General features: G+C 52.2%; 1 protein-coding gene across 1 annotated transcript in view; it reads left to right on the forward strand.

The window, feature by feature from the left end:
* The window catches only part of Col6a3 (collagen type VI alpha 3 chain), a 79,401-nt gene that overhangs the window by 23,812 nt on the left and 34,474 nt on the right, over positions 1–21,115 (forward strand). The window contains exons 4-13 of the mRNA XM_076866601.2: positions 607–1,209; positions 5,782–6,366; positions 8,221–8,820; positions 10,010–10,582; positions 11,888–12,496; positions 14,259–14,864; positions 16,622–17,233; positions 18,145–18,744; positions 19,500–19,837; positions 20,876–20,954. Coding sequence (XP_076722716.2) covers positions 607–1,209; positions 5,782–6,366; positions 8,221–8,820; positions 10,010–10,582; positions 11,888–12,496; positions 14,259–14,864; positions 16,622–17,233; positions 18,145–18,744; positions 19,500–19,837; positions 20,876–20,954 — 5,205 coding nt within the window. The remainder of the gene's footprint in view (positions 1–606; positions 1,210–5,781; positions 6,367–8,220; positions 8,821–10,009; positions 10,583–11,887; positions 12,497–14,258; positions 14,865–16,621; positions 17,234–18,144; positions 18,745–19,499; positions 19,838–20,875; positions 20,955–21,115) is intronic.

Here is a 21,115-nt window from a genome sequence, read left to right on the forward strand (position 1 = left end):
TTTGAATTCTGACCCACAAGGTTGCAGGTGCTCCACCATTTTGGTTTTAAGGGAAGAATAACCAGTAGTTATTCAAGGAATCACTTAACATTCCGGAAGGTTGATTCACCAAGTTGTGAAACTGGGATTCTGTTTACGGCTGTGGATTTGCATAAAAATCCTTATCCCTGGAGGAGGCAGGAGAAATAACCAAAAATGAGAAGTCAGCTTTGGATTCGTGACTCAACTCATTAATTTTCTCCTGCAGGGATGGCAATCACAATCCCATGCTATTACATTTCCCTCCAAATTCAGTAGAAATTTCCAGAATATATAAATGAGATTTCTTCCTCCAAAAAGTACGTATGATGTTTTGAAATTTAATTATAAAGATGTCACAAATGAGAATTCGAGCCTGTTCTACACTACTAGTTCCAAGAAGTTGCCTCTTATCCATTCAGAATGCAGAACTCAATGAGAATTTCATGTTCCTTAATTGACATGTGGTTTGTTTGTCTGTATTTCGTGTTTCTTATTGGTTTCCAAAGAAACATGTGAGAACACCGAATGATGCATGTGTCACTTGTTCTAACGCTTTCACGTTTTTTGCATTTCTTTCTTTTAAAGCACAAGACTCTGCTGACATTATTTTCCTTATTGATGGATCAAACAACACCGGAAGTGTCCATTTCGCAGTCATTCGAGACTTCCTTATAAATCTCCTTGAGAGACTCTCAATTGGACCCCAGCAGATCCGAGTGGGGGTGGTCCAGTATAGCGATGAGCCCAGAACCATGTTCTCCTTGGACACCTACCCCTCCAAGGCTCAGGTTCTGGAGGCAGTGAAGGCCCTCGCGTTCGCTGGTGGGGAGCTGGCCAACATTGGCCAGGCCCTTGACTTCCTGGTGGAGAGCCACTTCACCAGGGCAGGGGGCAGCCGAGTGGAGGAAGGGGTCCCTCAGGTGCTGGTTCTCATAAGTGCCGGACCCTCTAGTGACGAGATTGGTGACGGGGTGGTAGCACTGAAGCAGGCTAGCGTGTTCTCGTTCGGCCTTGGAGCCCAGGCCGCCTCCAGGGCAGAGCTGCAGCACATAGCTACCGATGAAAACTTGGTGTTTACTGTCCCGGAATTCCGTAGCTTTGGGGATCTCCAGGAGCAATTACTGCCCTACATTGTTGGCGTGGCCCAAAGGCACATAGTGCTGCAACCGCCAACCATTGTCACACAAGGTACGTATGCTCTTCTGGCCCTCTGTGTGGGGTGGGAGGTGTTGTGTGTCCGTTTGATAGAAGTAAGGTGGGCACCAGTGACTCCCCGGAGGAGAGCAGTAAGTACCCACGTCCAGTCCTGCCCCGAGGAGCTGGCTCCCGCAGTGAGGGTCACCACTGCTGCAGCGTTGGGGGAGCTGACCCTCCACAGTGAGTGGGAAGGTCTTCCTAGAGTGGGAGACACGGCGAGGGTGCTTGGAGAGCTTGGAGCTCATTGTACTCTCCATTCTCAACCTGGTCATCCTGAAATTGGATCTGAGGTTTCACCGGACTCTGAGAAAGCATTGACCCCTAAGTCAGCATTAGAAGTGTGTGCATAGGCAGTCTTTTTCCACAAAGTGACAAAGGAGCACCATGTCCCGGAAGTCCTTCTGTACCAGGGCATGGAGAAGCGTATTTACGAAGGTAAGGGGCAGCACAGTGTCCATTCTGTGGAGTGTTTCTCAGGCATTTTCCCCTGAGCTTATCTAGATTGTGATATGTACTCAAATGGAAGGATTTGGCAAGACAGCCACCTGGAGTCATTTTAAACAAAATCCAAGTCATTTAAGAAATGTACATTCGGTCACCATGGGAGACACCTCAGAGGTGCAGATTTCCCTGCGTCAGCCCCTTTTTAGACATATCTACTTCATGACCTTGGCCAGGCCAACCGGATGCCATTCAGCAAACTGGGGCACGCTGGCCCCCAGTGCCTTCTAGAAACCCCCAGTCCCTTTCCAGCATCACCACACACTGGGAGGCTCTCCTAAGAAGAGTCTTTGGATAAAAGACCTGCCCTCATTTCCCTGCAGCGCCTCAGCAGAGGACAGGCTGAGGGAGAGTGGGCTTGGGTGGCCGTCCCAGTCAGGGACGGAGACGCTCCTGTGTGGGGCGACACGTCTCCACAGCTCTCGTCGGCTGACTGAGTGAAGGCACAGGTCTGAGGCTGCGAGATAACCGTGGTGATAAAACCCCCGCTTACCTGTGTCGCTGGGGCACGAGGTGGGTTTTCCTTGGGAAAGGAGTGGCTTCTGGGGCGCAGGAAGGAAAGGAGGCCAGGAGGGGGGGGGCGTGCGGGTGGAAGCACCAGGCAGCGTGACCCTGCCACAGAGGAGCGTGGCCCCTTCCCAGGACCTCCCATGAGCCGTGTGCCAGGAGATGGAAGCCACTGGCTGGGGGAGAGCCGCGCCCTCACTGTGGGCACCCCAAGGGTGGGGTGAGCACCAGGCAGTCGGGGATGACACATATCTGGGTTCAGAGGAGAAGCCTGAGAGGGAGGAGGCTTTGGGGTGGGCGTGGCTGCAGAAGGAATGCCTGGGGACCAGCCGCCAATCACGACTGTACAGCTGGGTGACAGAGGGGCCTTGGAGGCCTAGTCAGCCACCCAGGAGACACAGGGGTGTGGGGGACAGGTCAAGGGAGGGGTGTGTGCGTGGGGAGGGAGACGCTGACAGTGATCCAGAGGACCAGGATTAGCCATTGGACGGTCCTGGTGGAGGCAGTGTCCTGGGAGGTATTCTGGAGGTGTAGGCAGGGTCCTGGGGGCAATGCAGTGTGGTGGTGGGGCGGGAGGAGACCCAGTGAGGATGGGGTGGGCTGCTAGGGGGTGGGGACGGGGTGCTGGGGGCCGAGGGGCTCCCTCCCCTTCAGTGGTGGTTGAGGTGACATCTCACAAGGCAGTGGCCGAGGACTAAGCAGAGAGTAGGGTGGGAGATGACCCTCTGGGGATTGGGAAGCGTTGGAAGGTGCAGGCTGGCACCGGCTGCCCGTGTGCCTTCTGGGCTCCAGGTGTGGAGTGCAAGCTTCCCTGTTGCGGGAGTTTTCCAGGAGCGCCATCTTACTTGGGTGGTGCCTGGAGAAGAGAGGGGGACAGGGTGGAGTCTTTCTCAGGGAGATGGGAAAATGTGGATCAGAGAGCCCACAGAGATGGGTGCAGGGGAGAGGTGGGTGTTAGGAAGGGCTGGGTGATAGGGTGAGCATCCGAGATCTGAGAGCTCGTACGGTAGGAGACGTGTGCAGCATTGGTGGGCTGGAAGGACGGAGGCTGGGCAGAGTGTGGGTGTGTGAGATTGCAGAGGTGGTGTGATCTATGGTGACCACAGGCCAGCTGTGGCCCTAGAAGCAGTGCTGTGTGGACAGGAGAACACACTGTATTGGAAGTACTGAGGTATTCGGGTGACTGGTGTCTCCGAGTCACTGAGGATGTAAGGGTAGCACGGACAGGAAGGCAGCCGGAGGAAGGGTGGTCTGGTAGGATGCTTCAGGAGGGCTGTTGGACACAGTAACCTGGAAGAGTGAGGACACCCCAACTCCTGGGCTCCTGGGGTACAGGGGAGGAGGCCTCCTGGGGGTGTCGGGCTCAGTCTTGGAGATGAGGGCTGAACAGTATCCACCAGCATAGCTGACTGATTAACAGGACCTTCAGGTGCACCTCCCTAGGAGGCAAGGGACCAGCAGAACCATGCAATAGAGAAAGGACGGCTCAGATGAGCTGGCATTTCAGGTCAGGCAGAAGGAGACACTGAGGCATCCATGAGGTGGCTTCCAAAGAGGCAGGCGTGAGAATCCCAGGTTGTATGATGGGGTTGAGGAAGTCCATGAACAGCCCTTTCATCTCACAGAAAAACAAGCAAGCAAGCAACCTGGAGGAGCTACCTGATTCTGTGGGGGCTGGGGGCTAGTGGCAGAGCCATGAAACCCAGGCAGGAATGCAGCCAATCTTTGAGCCATTGGTATTTTTCTGTGTGGCTGGCTATGCAGAGGTTCAGGTGTTTGAGTTCCCAGGGCTCAGATGCAAGTCAAACCGAAGTGGCCTCTTGCTCAGGGAAGGGGACTTTTGGCACAGAATCAAGAGTCTCTGCGTGCATTTGAGTTCCCAAAGACAACTCCCAGCTCTCTGGGTTCCTTGTCTGCCGCATCCGGACATCTGTCCTTCCCACAGGCCCATTGGTGGGATGTATAGTGACACTGTGGAAGGAGGTGTTCAAATTTGTACCACACTTAGTTTGAGGGTGATACTTCACTCCCCTGTTCTGCATGTTGTGCCACTGCTGTTACTTATGAGGAATAACAGTGACTGGGGCCACTAGCTGCCGGGAGGCACCTCCTAGCTGACGGCTGTCATGAATACTTGTCCATTTATCTGCTGTATGTGATATACATGATCAATGCATGTGACAACAGACGTGGGGCATCCTATGTGGACTACGCACGTATGTGTGTGTCACCCACAGCACCCCCGATGGTACAAGGGCTGAGAACTCCACTAGATAGCTACCCATCCAGGTTTATCTGCAAAGATATTTCAAACCAGAATCAGAGGAGCAGCCCAGGGAGCTAGCAAGTTCTAACCTGAAGGAAAAAAGCAGGCTCCAAATGGCTGCTCATGACCATGACCAGGTCAGTGAGGAGAGGTGGGATGTTGTCCCGCACATGCTGTTATGCCTGAGGGCAGCTGGGTAACTGCATAAGACATTGGTGCCCAAAGTGTCCCCCTTTTGGGGGCCAATGAGGTGTGGCTGTCCTAAAACCATTCCTTAACATGTGCCAACCGTTCTGACTCTAGCCACCACGGTCCTGGCATCCAGTCCACACACCCAGGAATGAGCTGTGTTTAACACACGCATTACCTTCATCCCAAACCTTTCCTCTGCTGGGTGTCACAGAATCCACCTCCCATACAAGCTGTCTGTTGGGAGGAGTGATGGGGGCCCTTTGGCAAACACCCCCCATCAGGTCCCACCAGTTGCACCCTTACCCATCTTGGACACCCACCAGGCTCCTGGCGTGGCCCCTGAGGTCTAATAGAGTTCTTTGCCAGGGGAGCAGGTTGCATTCATTCTGAAACAGCAGCTGGACCAAAGTTCACAGGCAGGGGTCACGCTGAGGTGTTTCGATTTGTGGTTGGTGTTTGAGTTACCATCGTTTTAAGATGTCACTCCAGACCTCTGCAACCCAGGTCTCCTAAGTGAAAACTTCGGTGGCACTTGCTGGCATTGATATTGATTTCCCTTTTTAGGTTTTATGATGTCAAGTCATTTTTTTTTTCCCTGAAAACAGGAGTCCTGGAATAGAGAGCTAGAGAGATTGAAGATATTTATTTTCATAGAGCTTTCACCTTCGGTTACGTGTGATTTTGAAATTGAGATTGTGATCCAGAGGGCTAGGGCTCTCTGAGCAGACGCAAGTTGTTTCTTCAAGCTCTGGCTTCGTTCTGGCCAAATTAGACATTTGAGGCAGAAGAGAACTGATGGTCCTTTCAGTGACAGAATGCTAAGCAGGTGGTTACTGAACCTAAATTTGTTTTTGTGCAATTATTTTGTAAAATGACTAGGAGTAGCAGGGTGGGAGGGGAGCCAGCCTGCTACCCCACAGGAAGCTAATGCAGCTAATGCGGGTGTGTTGACAAATTCCTCCTGAGGTGCTCCCTGACGTCACATTGGCCAGAGCCAATGGGGAGCGTCCTACGGAGGTGGAGGTGTTTGTAGAGAGTCGTTGTTAGGTGTGCTTGGTGAGGCCGTCCCACTCACCTCTCCATGTTGCTACCTACAGTCATCGAGGTCAACAAGAGGGACATAGTCTTCCTGTTGGATGGCTCTTCCAAGCTGGGCCTGGCCAACTTCAATGCCATCCGAGACTTCATTGCCAAGGTCCTCCAGAGGCTGGAAATCGGACAGGATCTCATCCAAGTGGCGGTGGCTCAGTATGCAGACACTGTGAGGCCCGAGTTCTACTTCAATAGCTACCCCACCAAAAGGGAAGTCGTTGCGGCCGTGAGGAGGATGAAGCCCCTGGACGGCCCAGCCCTGAACACGGGCTCTGCTCTGGACTTTGTTCGCAACAACCTGTTCATCAGCTCGGCCGGCTACCGGGCCACAGAGGGGGTTCCCAAGCTCCTGGTGCTGATCACAGGTGGTAAGTCCCTAGATGAGGTCAGCCAGCCCGCCCAGGAGCTGAAGAGGAGCAGCATCATGGCGTTCGCCGTCGGGAACCGGGCTGCCGACCCAGCGGAGCTGGAAGAGATCGCCTTCGACTCCTCCCTGGTGTTCAAGCCCGCTGAGTTCCGGGTAACCTCTTTGCAGGGTGTGCTGCCAAGCCTGCTGGCGCCTCTGCGGACCCTCTCTGGAACCACTGAAGGTATGGTGGCCATGCTCAGACGTGTCGCAGGGTAGCTGCAGGCAGCGCCCTGGAGAGAAATGGCGTTGTTGGTGTTTGGCTGAGAGACGCTTGTTCAATGGTGAAAACAACTGTAGCAAATGAGATTTATTTAGACTTCCTTTTCCCCTGGGTTGAGGACGGTAGGGTTTACAGTGTTGAACCATCAACTTGTGTAACCTAAACTTCAGGGCCAGGGCCACCTGTTTGTGTGGCTTCTGGCCAAGGAAGTCACGTCTCAGGTCTCATCTCTGGTCGGGGCCTAGTGTCCTTCCCTTCCTACTGGTGACCCAGCCTCCTGTCCCCCTCCACCAAGGGGGAGCCTGGGTCCTTGCTTTCCTGACTGGCAGTGCTGACCCCAGGGGATGCACTGGCCCCATCTTTTCACCCTCTCTCCTCTCACTTCTCAGGACTCCCTCTGATGGGAAAGCATGCTGAATGGGTGGGTGTGGACCAAACCCCACGGGTCCTCGAATCTCCCAATTAACATGATCCTCAGTGCAATTGTTTCTAAAGACGACATAAAGGCCTTTGAGCCCATGGATTGGGCATATGCAGTCCTCTGATTTAATAAAGAGAAGATGGACATCTCGGAAGCCAGCTTTCCCACCTCCCAGCCTTTCCACTGCAGGGGTGCTGGGTGCATGACCCCTGCTGCATGGGTGCCTGCTTCTCCTCCAGACTCTCCAGCTCCAGTGGTCTTAAACACCTCTCTCTTCTGTATTCCTAACACTCCTGATCCACTCTTTTATAGCCAAGGTTTAGCTTGATGAACATGGAATAATATTAGTTTAAATTATAGTGAGGCGTTGGGGGTAAATGGGAAAATATACATGTGAAGTCTGTTGGAGAAAAGCAATCATCTCTCAGTATCCACGAGGGCTGGGCAGATACCAAAATCCTCAGATGTCAAATGTGCAGTGTTTGCATATAATCTATGCAATACTCCCGGTACTTTGTGTTCTCTCTAGATTACTTATAGCACTGAACATAATGTAAATGCTGTGTAAATACCTATTCTACTTTATTGTTCAGGAAAGAATGTACAGACATAATTTTTTCCAAATATTTTTGATCTGAGATTGGTTGAATCCACAGATGTGGGACTCACAGATTTGGTGGGTCTATGGTGCTCTCATTTAAGAATTTGGCTTTTAATTGATCATGTGTATAACTTCAGGCAAGTATTTTCCTGGTTGCCCATGATCCTGTCGTTTTTTTTTTTCTTTTTTTTTTTTTTTTTGGAGGAACTACCTGGGAGCATGTGGCTGGATTGCTATCCAGTGCCACTGGGACTCCCTGGTAGGAGAGGAGATCAGTGGAGAATGACAAATGGGGGTCCAGGAGGACTTCTCTATGAGAAAGGCTTTGGTTGTTTGCTAGCCTTAGGAACCCACCTCCTCAGGTTATGTGAGCTACCTGCTCCTGAGCTTCCATGGGGATCTCCCTGTAGGAGCACAGAGGTGAGCCCTGAGGACCCAGGCCTGCACACATAAGATGAGACATGCAGCAGCCAGCCCCCTTGTAGAACTCATTTCCAGGGAAGAAACGTTCTGTTTCCGGGATTCTGATGACTTTGTGGTTGCAAGCATTCTACTCTGGCCCTGTGTCTGTGAGTCCACTTGGTTTTGTACACTTGGCTGTCAGTGTGCCTCACCAACTCCAGCCTCCGCTACAGGGAAGTACATAGCCACCTGCCGTCTTCTCTGAGAGGGCATGCTTCGCCACGCTGACGTCCTCTGTGTGCTAAACGTTGGCATGTGTGTACTTGGCAGGCACACATGGGGAACCTTCGTGTTGTGTATGTCTCACTTTGTTTTCTGTGCTTCACCGCAGTTCACGTAAACAAAAGGGATCTCATCTTCCTTTTGGATGGATCGGTCAACGTTGGAAAAGCCAATTTCCCTTATGTGCGCGACTTTGTCATGAACCTAGTTAACAGCCTTGATGTTGGAAGTGACAATATTCGCGTTGGTGTAGTGCAATATAGTGACACTCCCGTGACCGAGTTCTCACTAGACACATACCAGACCAAGTCAGATTTGCTTGCTCACCTGGGGCAGCTGCAGCTCAAGGGGGGCTCGGGCCTGAACACGGGCTCGGCCCTGAGCTATGTGCATGCCAACCACTTCACCGAGGCTGGCGGCAGCAGGATCCGTGAACACGTGCCGCAGCTCCTGCTCCTGCTCACGGCTGGGCAGTCTGACGACTCTTATTTGCAAGCTGCCAACTCCCTGGCGCGCGCAGGCGTCCTGACCTTTTGTGTGGGGGTCAGCCAGGCGAATAAGGCCCAGCTTGAGCACATTGCTTTTAACCCCAGCCTGGTGTACCTCATGGACGATTTCAGCTCCCTGCCAGCTTTGCCTCAGCAGCTGATCCAACCCCTTACCACATATGTTAGCGGAGGTGTGGAGGAAGTCCCCCTCGCGCAGCCAGGTAAACCCCCTCCCCACCGGCGCGGCCCCGCCCTCCTCTCATGCCTCCCTGGCCTGGCAAGGTCATGGCCAATCTGAACTCAGAGTGTTGTGAGCTCCAGAAAGACATTGGCCCACTTTGGTTGAAATGTTTGGAATGGGGTTTAGGACACTGTACCAGCCAGTTTAGGAGGATAGTTAATGAAAGTTCTGTCCATGCTTTTCAGCCTTAATTCAGAAGCACCCCCTCCAAAAGTCTAGGAAGATTCTGGAGTGAAAATCCAGGTGGCATACTGGGAGGGAGGGTAGCAGGAAGGGAGGGGAGAGAGAAAAGAGAGAGACCCTACATGAGCATGGGATATGCCTTGACATTTAAAAATTGAAATTGTTTTCTTTATATGGTATCTGTGTGTTCAGATTCTGCTAGATCCAAAAAGTCATCCATGTACCTTGGCTCACTAGAAGGCTTCCCAGAGGAAATCTGCATCATTGTGTATTATTGCAAATTGTCGTGGCAGTGAGACTGCACATGTTTGATCCACCAGCCTGCTGACATCACAGAGCTGCGTGCAAGATCAATCCACTGGAGACCCAGTCTAAACAGAACCAAGGGCTGTTTGAACTGGACACAGTATTTATGTGATGTGGTGTAGGCTCCTGTGGGCTGTCATTCATATTTCCCAAGGTCCAGCGATGGTGCTTGGAAAGCACTGGCAGAGACCTGACCCACCCAGGAATGACCAGCACTATTTAGCTATTAACTATTCCATAACCCCAAAGACATTGAAAAGACAATCCAGTTAGAGCAGGTACATGGCCACCCAGGGACCTGTGCTGCAGACAGGGGATCCTTTGTCACAGACAGGGCAAGTTGTAGCAAAAGTACAGTGAGGACTACCTTTCCCGTAGTTTCATTGGTAACAGTGTGAAATGGTTCTGTTCTCCTGCAGGGGCTCACTGAGGCAGAAGAGGGTTTTTCAGGGGCTTTGATGAGAAAGTTATGTGGGGTTGAGTAGACAAACCTAGTTTTTTTCTTTTGCAAATGTGCACCACTTTGAATAGCACATTTCTTGACAAGTGGTGCAGGTGTTCTCTTCTCCTGCTGGTACAGTGACCCTCAGGGGAGTCTCATGGGCCCACTGTTAAACGCTGGTGGTGTGACACTGCCAGGATTGCTTTCCTCACTGCATCCTGATCTACTTCCCTTGCAGAGAGCAAGCGAGACATTCTGTTCCTCTTTGATGGCTCAGCCAACCTCGTGGGTCAGTTCCCTGTTGTCCGCGACTTTCTCTACAAGATCATTGATGAGCTTGACGTGAAGCCAGAGGGGACCCGGATTGCAGTGGCTCAGTTCAGTGATGACGTCAAGGTGGAGTCTCGCTTCAATGAGCATCCAAACAAGCCCGACATCCTGAATGTTGTGAAGAGGATGAAGATCAAGACAGGCCGAGCCCTCAACCTGGGCTACGCCCTGGACTATGCCCAGAGGCACATCTTCGTCAAGTCCGCGGGCAGCCGCATCGAGGATGGAGTGCTGCAGTTCCTCGTGCTGCTGGTTGCTGGGCGGTCCTCGGACTCCGTGGATGGGCCAGCAAGTAACCTGAAGCAGAGTGGGGTGGTGCCTTTCATCTTACAAGCCAAGAACGCAGACCCTGCCGAGCTGGAGCGCATAGTGCCATCCTCCGCCTTCATCCTGGCTGCCGAGTCCCTCCCCAAGATCGGAGATCTTCAGCCACAGATTGTCAATCTCTTGAAATCTGTGCACAATGGAGCCCCACAACCAGGTAGGGCAGAGCATTGGGGGTGGCTTCTGCAGCTGGATTCTCCAGTGCCCAGCCCAGGGTCCTCAGATAGCCTGGAGCCCTCCTGGGGCCATGGGAAAATGGGAAATCACAGGTGGTCTCTGCAGGAGCCAAAGAATATGAGTCTTCTTTCCACACTTTACTCTTTTATCTGTTTTATAGGGGAAAACAAGAGAATTCAGGTGATTATTTTAAAGGGCATCAGAATACCTCATAATAAGATGCATTATGAAGCTTTAGATATCAATAGTTAAAATCCCCCTGCTTAAAAATTTTTTACTATCTGCAGAATAGAAGCCATATGACATGGTTATATCAGAGCTAAAACTGTCTTTGTCTTCCTGTTCCTCCAATGCCAGTGTCTAATTCCTTCACTGTTTTAATCCCTTGACTTCATTCATTCAAAATTGAAAGTATTGGAAGAGGCAGATAAATCCCCCCTGTGAAGGCTGCATTTGAATTTTCAACTGCTGATTTACATTACCTTGGCTTTGCATTTAACCACTTTTTTATTTGATGATAAAAATGCAGCAAGAAAGAGTGGTTAATTGCAAAAGTATCCCTTTGGTTAAAAACTGAGTTTTTGGAGCATATGCACTGGTGGCCGGATCCTGCCCACAGTGGGTTTGGGTGGCTGCTGACTCCTGGGCTGTATTTCTTCCATGATCCACCTGTAACTGGGCCCAACCACTTGCCTTCCCTTCTGCACGTGCTCTGGTGATGTGGTCCTGCAACCCCCATCCATGTTCCTCCTCTGCACCCAACCTTCTCCTCAAGTTCACCTGTGAAATTAGCAGCTCTGCTCAGGTGGAAGGGCTCTGTACAGTGGTGTGTCCCTCTCATTGCTAGCATGGCAAATCAGCTGGTGTTTAGTGGCTTCTGATAAAATGAATTTATTATCTGACAATTTGGAGGTCAGGAATCGGAAGCCAGCATCACTGGGCCCAGCCAAGGTGTGTGTTCCCTCTGGAGGAACTTTACTACCTCACCTTCTCCAGCTGCCAGAGGCCACCTGTGTTCCCTGGCCCATGGCCACACGTCTCCATCCTGGCAGCTGGCAGGGGGTGTCTTCCCTTCTCTCTGACCTCTGCTCCATCTTCTCCTCCCTCACTCTCACCTCCTTCCTGGTTCTGTGCAGAACCAATCCTTCACTGAATCCCATTGCAAAGTTCTGTTGCCCCCTCAGGACTTTGGAGTTGACCCTCCTTGGGGGCACTGTGCAGTGCCACATGGGTGTGAAGCTGCTGCTCCCGGTCCCCAGTGAGCCATCAGATGTCTCCCTCCCAGTTTCAGGTGAAAAGGACGTGGTGTTTCTGATCGACAGCTCTGAGGGCGTCAGGAGTGGCTTCACCCTGATGAAGGAGTTTGTGCAGAGAGTGGTGGAGAGCCTGGATGTGGGCCCTGATCGCGTCCGCGTGGCCCTGGTGCAGTACAGTGACCGGACCAGGCCTGAGTTCTACCTGAATTCCTACATGGACCAGCAGAGTGTCATCAGTGCTGTCCGCAGGCTGACCCTGCTGGGCGGGCCGGTCCCCAACACGGGGGCCGCCCTGGACTTTGTGCTGAGGAACATCCTGATCAGCTCTGCAGGAAGCAGGATAGAAGAGGGTGTCCCCCAGCTTCTGATCGTGCTCACGGCTGAGAGGTCTGGTGACGACGTGAGGGGCCCCTCGGTGGTCCTGAAGAGGGGCGGGGCAGTGCCCATCGGCATTGGCATTGGCAACGCTGACATCTCAGAGATGCAGACCATCTCCTTCATCCCAGACTTCGCTGTGGCCATCCCTACCTTCCGGGAGCTGGGCACTGTCCAGCAGGTCATCTCTGAGAGGGTGACCCAGCTGAGCCGTGATGAGCTGAGCAGGTTGCAGCCGATTTTCCCGCAACCACTGAGCCCAGGTTAGTGGAGAATTCTGTGGGCCCTTTTTCCTTGAAATCATCAGGGATCCGTGTTTAGACTGTGGGCCACAGGGCACTTTCAATCTTCCTTCCACCACCGCATATAGTGACAGCTAGAGTCACGTGAAAAATTAGAAGCCATGTGCCTTCTTAGGTCTCATTGGAGAACATATCCTGGCTGAGGCTCAGACTCCCTAATCTGCAGGCAGCCCCTCTGCAGCTGTCTGAAGGGGCTGTCGGCCACACCAGCTCAGCCTCATTCTGCGTGGTCCCCAGGAGCCTGGGTACAGCCCTCCACTATCAGAAGCCAGTCTGGTCACAGGCACTCTGCTGTCAAGTGTGGGCAGAGCCTCTGCTATATTGGCCTCTTCTGGGCCAGAGTACAAACATTAGTTTTGAATTTTTCTTAAAAATGAGAAGTGTCTGAACTGGAGGGAAGGCCCCCTGGCCCCTGGGCCAAGGGGTGTTCTATTTCTTCCTCGCCAGACCTGGTACAATAAGCCTGAGAATGGCGGGAGCCCTGGGGCTGAGAGGAAGAGGACTAAGAAGAACCCTCCCTCAACACAAGCCCGCCCAGTGCCTGCTGTCCCTGCTCCTGGGCAGGGGCAGTCACAGTGCTGAGGGAGCAGAGTGTCCCTGAAGGAAGTGGGGTGAGAAAGAGACAAGGGAGCTGGTGGCAGGGTGCCTCGTCCTGCGGAGGAGGGAGGGAAGGGAGGCTGGTGGGCACTGGGTCAGCTTCTGTAGGACAGCAGTGAGCCTCCCGGCTTGCATGAGTGTTCGGAAGTGGTTGCAATAAGATAAATTTGGGAGACAGTGAGACAAAGTGAGATGGTTTCCCCTCTCTGATTGGTGCACCTGTGCATCTCCGATGCAGCAGGCAGATGCACATTCCAAACCTTGACTGCAGGAGTCTCTGTTAGGATGCCCCTTGAGGTGCCTGGTGTGGGCGAGGATGCACTTTGGAAGCATGTGTGTTCAGCTTCTTACTCCACACACAGATGCTGTTTCTGCAGCCATTGGGTTCCTGGTCCATTCCCTCTCCCACTCCTCAGAATGGCCACGCCCCTTCCTCTCCTTTCTTCCTACCCTGTTTCTTCCCCACCTCTCCTTTCTCAGCTTGCTCTCAGCTGGTGGCCTTAAGTCCTGTTGCACCAAGAAAATACAAGTAAATCCAAGAGAAGTTCCAGAGGCTCCCCGACTCTCACTGGCCGTGATGTCCGTGTCTCAGTGGTGGCCTGTCTAGGGTGGTCCGTTTCTGTCTCTGTGGCCACTTTCTCCTCCCCTGCCCAGGGCGTCCTCTGTAGTTCTCTCTCTCCTACGTCACCCTGTACCACCATACGGGACGATTCCACTCGTGGTACCAGTATACTGCTTCCTTCTCTCTTAAACACTCTCTCTGTGCCCCCTCCAGCTGCACTGGACATCTCCCCTCAATCCTCTCTGACCACCCCCAGTCTGTTGCTCACCCTCACCCTCCACAGGAAACACTCTTATCTGTCCCTCCATCTGCTGAAGCCGGATGCCCACTCTGGGGCCATCTTACCCAGTCTGTGAGAAGCACCTGAGATTCCCTCCTTCTGGAAACATCCTTGTCACTTGGTGACAAGCTCCTACAGCTTCTGCTCCCTGGGGGCACTTGTCCTGACCTTGCCTGCTCCTCCTCTTGCCTCTCCTGTACAGACACTGAGGGGCACAGGGCTTGCTCCTGAGACTGATATTCTAATGTGCTTCGTTAATGCTAAAGATCACGTTTGGTTCACAGGAACTGGGAGCAAGAAGGACGTGGTCTTCCTCATTGACGGGTCTCAAGGTGCTGGCCCCGAGTTCCAGCACATACGCTCCCTCCTCGAGAGGCTGGTGGAGTACCTGGACGTGGGCTTCGACACCACCCGGGTAGCAGTCATCCAGTTCAGCGAGGACCCCAAGGTGGAGTTTCTGCTGAATGCCCACGCCAGCAAGGACGAGGTACTGAACGCGGTCAGGCGCCTGCGGCCCAAGGGCGGGAGGCAGGTCAACGTTGGAAATGCGCTGGAGTACGTGTCCAGGAACATCTTCAAGAGGCCACTGGGGAGCCGGATAGAAGAGGGTGTCCCGCAGTTCCTGGTCCTTATCTCGTCTGGCAAGTCTGACGACGAGGTGGAGGACGGTGCTGTGGAGCTCAAGCAGTTTGGGGTGGCCCCTTTCACCATAGCCAGGAACGCAGACCGGGAGGAGCTGGTGAAGATCTCTCTGAGTCCTGAGTACGTGTTCTCAGTGAGCACCTTCAGGGAGCTGCCCAGCCTGGAGCAGAAACTGCTGACCCCCATCACCACCCTGACCTCTGAGCAGATACAGCAGATCCTGGCAAATACCCGCTATCCTCCCCCGGGTAAGACTGGTGGGGTGGGGTGGTTTCCCTCCGGGTGTTTCTGATGGGGAAGAGACCAGGCTCGAAGGCCTGGCTAAAGGTGACAATTTACAATAAAGGGTGCTCTTCCACCTTGACGCCTCCAGCCAGGCGCCCCCAGGATGGCCAGCGACTGGACAGGTTGACTCTGTCCCTTGATGTCCCACGGGAGGATTGGCGTCTCAGTAATAGGGCCATGGGTTTGAGCTTGGGCAGGCCATTTTGTGGAAGGCTTAAGGAAGTGGGACTTGGGTGTGGACTGGGTGTGGCCACGCAGTGGAGGTAGCTCTTCAGTGGGCTGCCTTAGGAAGACACGGCAAAGGTGGAAAAGAAGCAGGTCACCCCTGCCCACCCGGACAGCAGTGCGGTCACCTTTGTGGGTTGGATAGTTCCCACGTTTTTGTCTGTGTTCACATACGATTATAGCAGCCTCATTTCTGCCTTCCCTATGGTGACCAGGGTGGCCTTGTCTGATGCTGATGTTCTGTGGGGTCCTTTGGGCCTGGCAGGGGACCCCCAGGTTGTGTGTGCTGGGCCTGCTCCCAGCATGAGAGCTACTTTCACTCTCCCAGTAAATGGCTCAGTGACGGTCATCTCCGTTTCACTGTGCAGCTCTTCCGGGTTGGATGAGACCAAGCCAGGTGGACATCTGTCGAGTGGCAACGTATTAGTTCACTTAAATGACATCTGAGAAACATCTAGGTTCTAATAGGAAACTGTGGCTCATCTTTCCCAAGACGTTTCTATTAATTTTGTACAAGCTAAGTGTCCCTAAACCAAAATGCTGGGGACTAGTAGTATTTCAGATTTTGGATTTATTTGGGTTTTGGAATATTTGCATATGTGTAATGAGATACCTCGGGGAGGAGACCAAGTCTAAACATAAAATTCATTGATGTTTCATATACACCTTATGTACATAGTCTGAAACTAATTTTATTCAGTTAAAAAATAATGTTGTACATGAAACAAAGTTTCAGTGTGAAATTTTCTGTGTCCAAAACAAACAAACACATTTCTGTTCGAAAAATTTCAAATTGGAGTATCTTAGATTTCTGATTTTTGGATAAGGGGTGTTCAATCTGTAGTTAAGAACCAATTCATGTAAAGAAATGGGGCAATAATCATGAAAATAAAGACTTTGTTATAAATCCTAGGGATACGTGGCCAAAAGAGATGAGGGTGTCTCTGTTGGTGGGGGCTGTTAATATGACAGGTGGCACTCAGGGGACTGCTTGTCCCTCACAGAGACCCGCCCCGAGGGCTGAGCCAGCAGCAGTGCAGGCCGGGGTCAGGGATGGACCTGGGCCTCTCAGGACTGTCACAGTGATGGCACAGTGATCTCTGTCTTTCTCCTCTCCAAGGACGCTGTTCTAGACGTCAGTCAGCGGCTCTGTTTCCGACTCTGTAGAGGGTGCTATTCCAGGACCTGCTTCCAAATGCTGCTTACATTTTTAAAACTCGTAGGAACTCAGGCCACAAAGCCAAGATGGGAAAAGGGTCAACCCCGGGAGGTCTGGGGGAACTTGAGGTATTTTAAGAGAGGAAATCGTTTCAGTGAGAAAGACCCGACCTTCCCTGGTACATTCAAAAGGCCCAAGAGGCAGTGGCCGCAGTGGCTGGGCGGAGCCCCAGTGCCGCCATCGTGCCCAGCCCAAGGGGTGGGGCAGAAGCAGAGGCAGGAGGAGCTGGGCACGGGCAGCAGGGCACTGACCTCCCTCTCCTCCCTGTGCCCTCAGCTGTGGAGAGTGATGCCGCGGACATCGTCTTCCTGATCGACAGCTCCGAGGGCGTCCAGACGGATGGCTTTGCCAACATCCGGGATTTTATTACCAGGATCGTCCGGAGACTCAACATCGGCCCCAGCAGAGTGAGAGTCGGGGTCGTGCAGTTCAGCAACGAGGTCTTCCCTGAGTTCTACCTCAAGACCTACAAGTCCCAGGTGCCCATGCTGGAGGCCCTGCGGCGCCTGAGGCTCCGTGGCGGCTCTCCACGGAACACCGGCAAAGCGCTGGAGTTCGTGGCAAGAAACCTCTTCGTCAAGTCTGCGGGGAGCCGGATAGAAGACGGCGTGCCCCAGCACCTTGTCCTGGTTCTGGGTGGAAGGTCTCAGGATGACGTTTCCAGGTTCTCTAAGATCATCAGTTCCTCGGGGATCACGACCTTGGGAATAGGAGACCAGAATGTCGACAGGGCCGAGCTGCAGACCATCGCCAGCAACTCGAGGCTGGTCTTCCCAGTGCAGGAGTTCAGAGATCTCCCCAACATAGAAGTGAGGGTCATGAACTCCTTCGGACCCTCTGGGGCTACTCCTGGGCCTTCTGTGGAGACACCGGCTCCTTCAAGGCCAGGTAGGAGCTCTCTGACCCTCTACTACAAGTGGACCATCACTGACTTTTAATTAAAATATAATTGGCATTCTTTGTAATAATTTTCTTTCAGGGCCTTTTCTGCAGATAATATTAGAAACTAAACACTGGAAAAAAGTTGAAATAGAGGGAAACATATCCCCCAAAGCACACGGTCACTCATCCTTGGTCACTCCCACAGTTAGAGGCACACCATGCCCCACTGGCTGTCACTTTGAAATCAGGGCCTTCCCAGAGATGGGGCGCTCAGCACAGTCCTCCTGGGTCTCCTTCCTTGGCTTTCAGATGTGTCCACCAGCATCTTCTTCCTCGAGCTCCTGGCCCTCACCTGTGGAGATGCCAAGAGCACGTTGGATGCCTCTACTACCCACCCTTTCCTTGCCCTCCTCTGGGCAAATGGACACAGATCCCTGGTGCATGAGCAGGACTGGGCTTCTAGAAGGATCTGCATTCCATTTGACTCTCCCTGCCTCTTAGCTTGGCTGTGCCACATCTGTACCTCTCACAGTGTCTTCAACTTTCTCTCCTTTTCAGTGGACTCTCTGATGCTTGATTAGAACCAGAACCACTGGTTTCCGCAGAGGTTGAAGCTCTGCACTATGAATGGATGGGCCCCATAATCCTCCCAAGGGTCTACTTTCCACTTTCCAGTCTGTCTCTCTAGCCCTTCCTTACCCTGCCCTTCACCTGTCTCCCCCAACTCCTGACAGAGACTTACTTTTGACCCGAAATAGAAGGTTTCAGGGCATTTCCTAGACATCGAGAACCAGACTCCTGTGGAATTCCTGGCACAGTGCCCTCTTTTGCATGTCTTTTTTTGATTGATGTTTTGTGCATTTATGTTCTGGGTACTGAGACGCAATCTCTCCCCATGTTGGTTGTGAACCTTGTAGAGAAGAAGAAAGCAGACATTGTGTTCCTGTTGGACGGGTCCATCAATTTCAGGAGGGACAGTTTCCAGGAGGTGCTCCGGTTCGTGTCTGAAATTGTGGACACGGTTTATGAAGACGGCGACTCCATCCAAGTAGGGCTAGTCCAGTACAACTCCGACCCCACGGATGAGTTCTATCTGCGGGACTTTTCCACCAAGAGGCAGATCATTGACGCCATCAACAAGGTGGTCTACAAAGGGGGTAGACATGCCAACACCAGGGTGGGCCTGGAGCACCTGAGGATGAATCACTTTGTGCCTGAGGCAGGCAGCCGCCTGGATCAGAGGGTCCCTCAGATCGCCTTTGTGATCACCGGCGGGAAGTCCGCGGAGGACGCTCAGGACGTGAGCATGGCGCTTACCCAGAAAGGCGTCAAAGTGTTTGCAGTCGGTGTGAGGAACATCGACTCGGAGGAGGTGGGGAAAATTGCGTCCAACAGTGCCACAGCCTTTCGCGTGGGGAATGTCCAGGAGCTGTCGGAACTGAGTGAGCAGGTCCTGGAAACGCTGCATGATGCGATGCATGAGACCTTATGTCCTGGTGTGACCGACGTCTCCAAAGGTAACCCCGTGTGCACATTGATCCCCTGGTGTGTATGTTTTCAACCTTTTCCCTTTGAAGTTTGCAGGTTTTTTTTTTTCAGCGATCTGGATTACCCGGATCCCAGTGCTGGCTATGGTGGCAGTTGGTGGTTCTGAGTATTTACTTATGTCAACATGGGTGGGCCCTGGTACTCCTCTGACCTCTGGTCTGGTGTCTCCTCCCAGGATAATAGATTAAGTCAATCTTCTTTGCCCTTATAAAAGATTTACTTTTTCTCTTATTATTTATTTATTGTGGTGCTGGGGATTGAACCCAGGGCCTTGAGCATGTAAGGCAAGAGCTCTACCAATTGAGCTACACCCTCAGCTCCACTCCTATTATTTAAATTCCACAAATAATTCAGATGTGTTCATCTTTGTTTTTGATTGCAGGTTGATTGGATCATTTGTTTAAGATCATTCATAATTGCTTTCTGAAGTGCTCATAGTTTCGTGCACAATCTTGGTGCACAAATGCCAGCTGTATATCACCACACCCCAAATAGCACCTTCAGAAGTGTGAACTTTTATTAAATGGCCCAAGGTTGGGTTTCTTGCAGCCACGCTCTTGTTTCCTTGTGTGAGGCAGGTCTATTGCTTCTCAGAGCTCTTACACAGAGGATCTTTGGCTCATGAGCCAGTGTCCCGGTTCCCTGGGCCAGGACTATGCCTATCGCAGGTAGAAGTAGAATTCTTGGCAGCTTCAACTTAGAACTGTGCATTTATCCTTTTCAGCCTGTAACCTGGATGTGATTCTGGGGTTTGATGGATCAAGAGATCAGAATGTGTTTGTGACTCAGAAGGGCCTTGAGTCCAAGATGGAGATCATCTTGAACAGGATCAGCCAGATGCAAAGAATCAGCTGCAGTGGTGGCCAGCTGCCCACCGTGCGGGTATCAGTGGTAGCCAACACACCCTCGGGGTCAGTGGAGGCCTTTGAATTCCTGGAGTACCAGCCAGAGCTGTTTGAGACATTCCGCAACATGCGCAACCAGCACCCCTACATCCTCACCGCTGACACGCTGAAGGTCTATCAGAACAAGTTCCAGAAGTCCTCGCCAGACAGTGTGAAGGTGAGCGGGCCACACACTCCCTCTGCAGCCTCTGGAGTCTCTAGGGAGCAGGGGCCCCAGTTATTCTCACATTCACACTCTGCACAGGACTAGGTTTTTCGTGCCCAGGTGGAAAAATTCTTCATTGATTGACTGGTCATAATTTCATGTCAAATTTTGCTAGCTTTACTTAAGCTCTAAAAAATATCCTTGGTATCAGTAGTGAAGCTTGAGTGAGTTGGATTTCTGATTCATTCATGTTTTTTTTTTTTTTTTTTTTTTTTTTGTGGTGTTGGGGATTGAACCCAGGGCCTTGTGCATGCCAGGCCCTCATTCATGTTCAGTGGTAGTTCTGCCCATTAAATAAGGCACGTTCTCAGCTTGTGTCTCTGTGTGTGTACGTGTTCCTACATATGTACATACACAGGCATGAGATGTGCACACACCATTTGTTTGTTAGGGATCTCATTACAAAGTACTGCAGGCTGGGTGGCTTAAGTAACAGAAATTTATTATTTCCTCTTAGCAAGGAAGCCTGCAGTCTGACCTCAGCTGTCAGCTCTGAGCCTGGCTTCTGTTGGTGCACTTGGCTGCCCTCTGTGTCACTGTGTCCTAAACTGGAAAGGACACCAGTCATTGTGGATTAGAGGCCACCTGAGACCTCGCTTCACTTTATCGCCCCTTGCCTCCTTCTGAGCATAGCACATTCTGGGTGCTAGGGTTAGGACCTTGGTGTGTGGGTTTTGAGGAGAGCACAGTTCAGCCCCGGACAGACAGACAGACACACACCATTTGTAGATACCACATCTGAGAAATAGGAGATGAGAATGAGGTGAGCTGATTTATTTTCATTACTATTTGTGTTTTTAAAAGTTAACTAAGCACGAAACTGTGCTCATTTATTTCAGACCTCTTATTGTACAACATCCTAGACCACAGCCCCAAGTTCCTCAACTGTAAAGTGAGGAGTTTGATTTAGACAAGACCCTTTTAGGCCCCTTCCCCAGCCTGGAGTTTCTCTCCTGCTCAGGTGGGGCCTGACTCCTCTCTGGTCTGCAGGTGGTCATTCACTTCACTGATGGCGCGGACGGAGATCTGGCCGACCTGCACAGAGCTTCCGAGGCACTCCGGCAAGAAGGTAGGTTCAGGGGCTTCCTACCCGCGAGAAGCGGCCCAGGCGAGGCAGGGCTTGCTGCTCTGCTGAGAGAAACCGCTGGTGGGAGTCTTCGGGGCGTGGGCAGCTTTAGTTGGAGGACTCTCCCTGGCATCTTGGCCTTTCCGTGCCAGCCTGGGGCTGTG

This window comes from Callospermophilus lateralis, chromosome 9 (assembly GCF_048772815.1).
Source record: "Callospermophilus lateralis isolate mCalLat2 chromosome 9, mCalLat2.hap1, whole genome shotgun sequence".
Classification (NCBI taxonomy): domain Eukaryota; kingdom Metazoa; phylum Chordata; class Mammalia; order Rodentia; family Sciuridae; genus Callospermophilus; species Callospermophilus lateralis.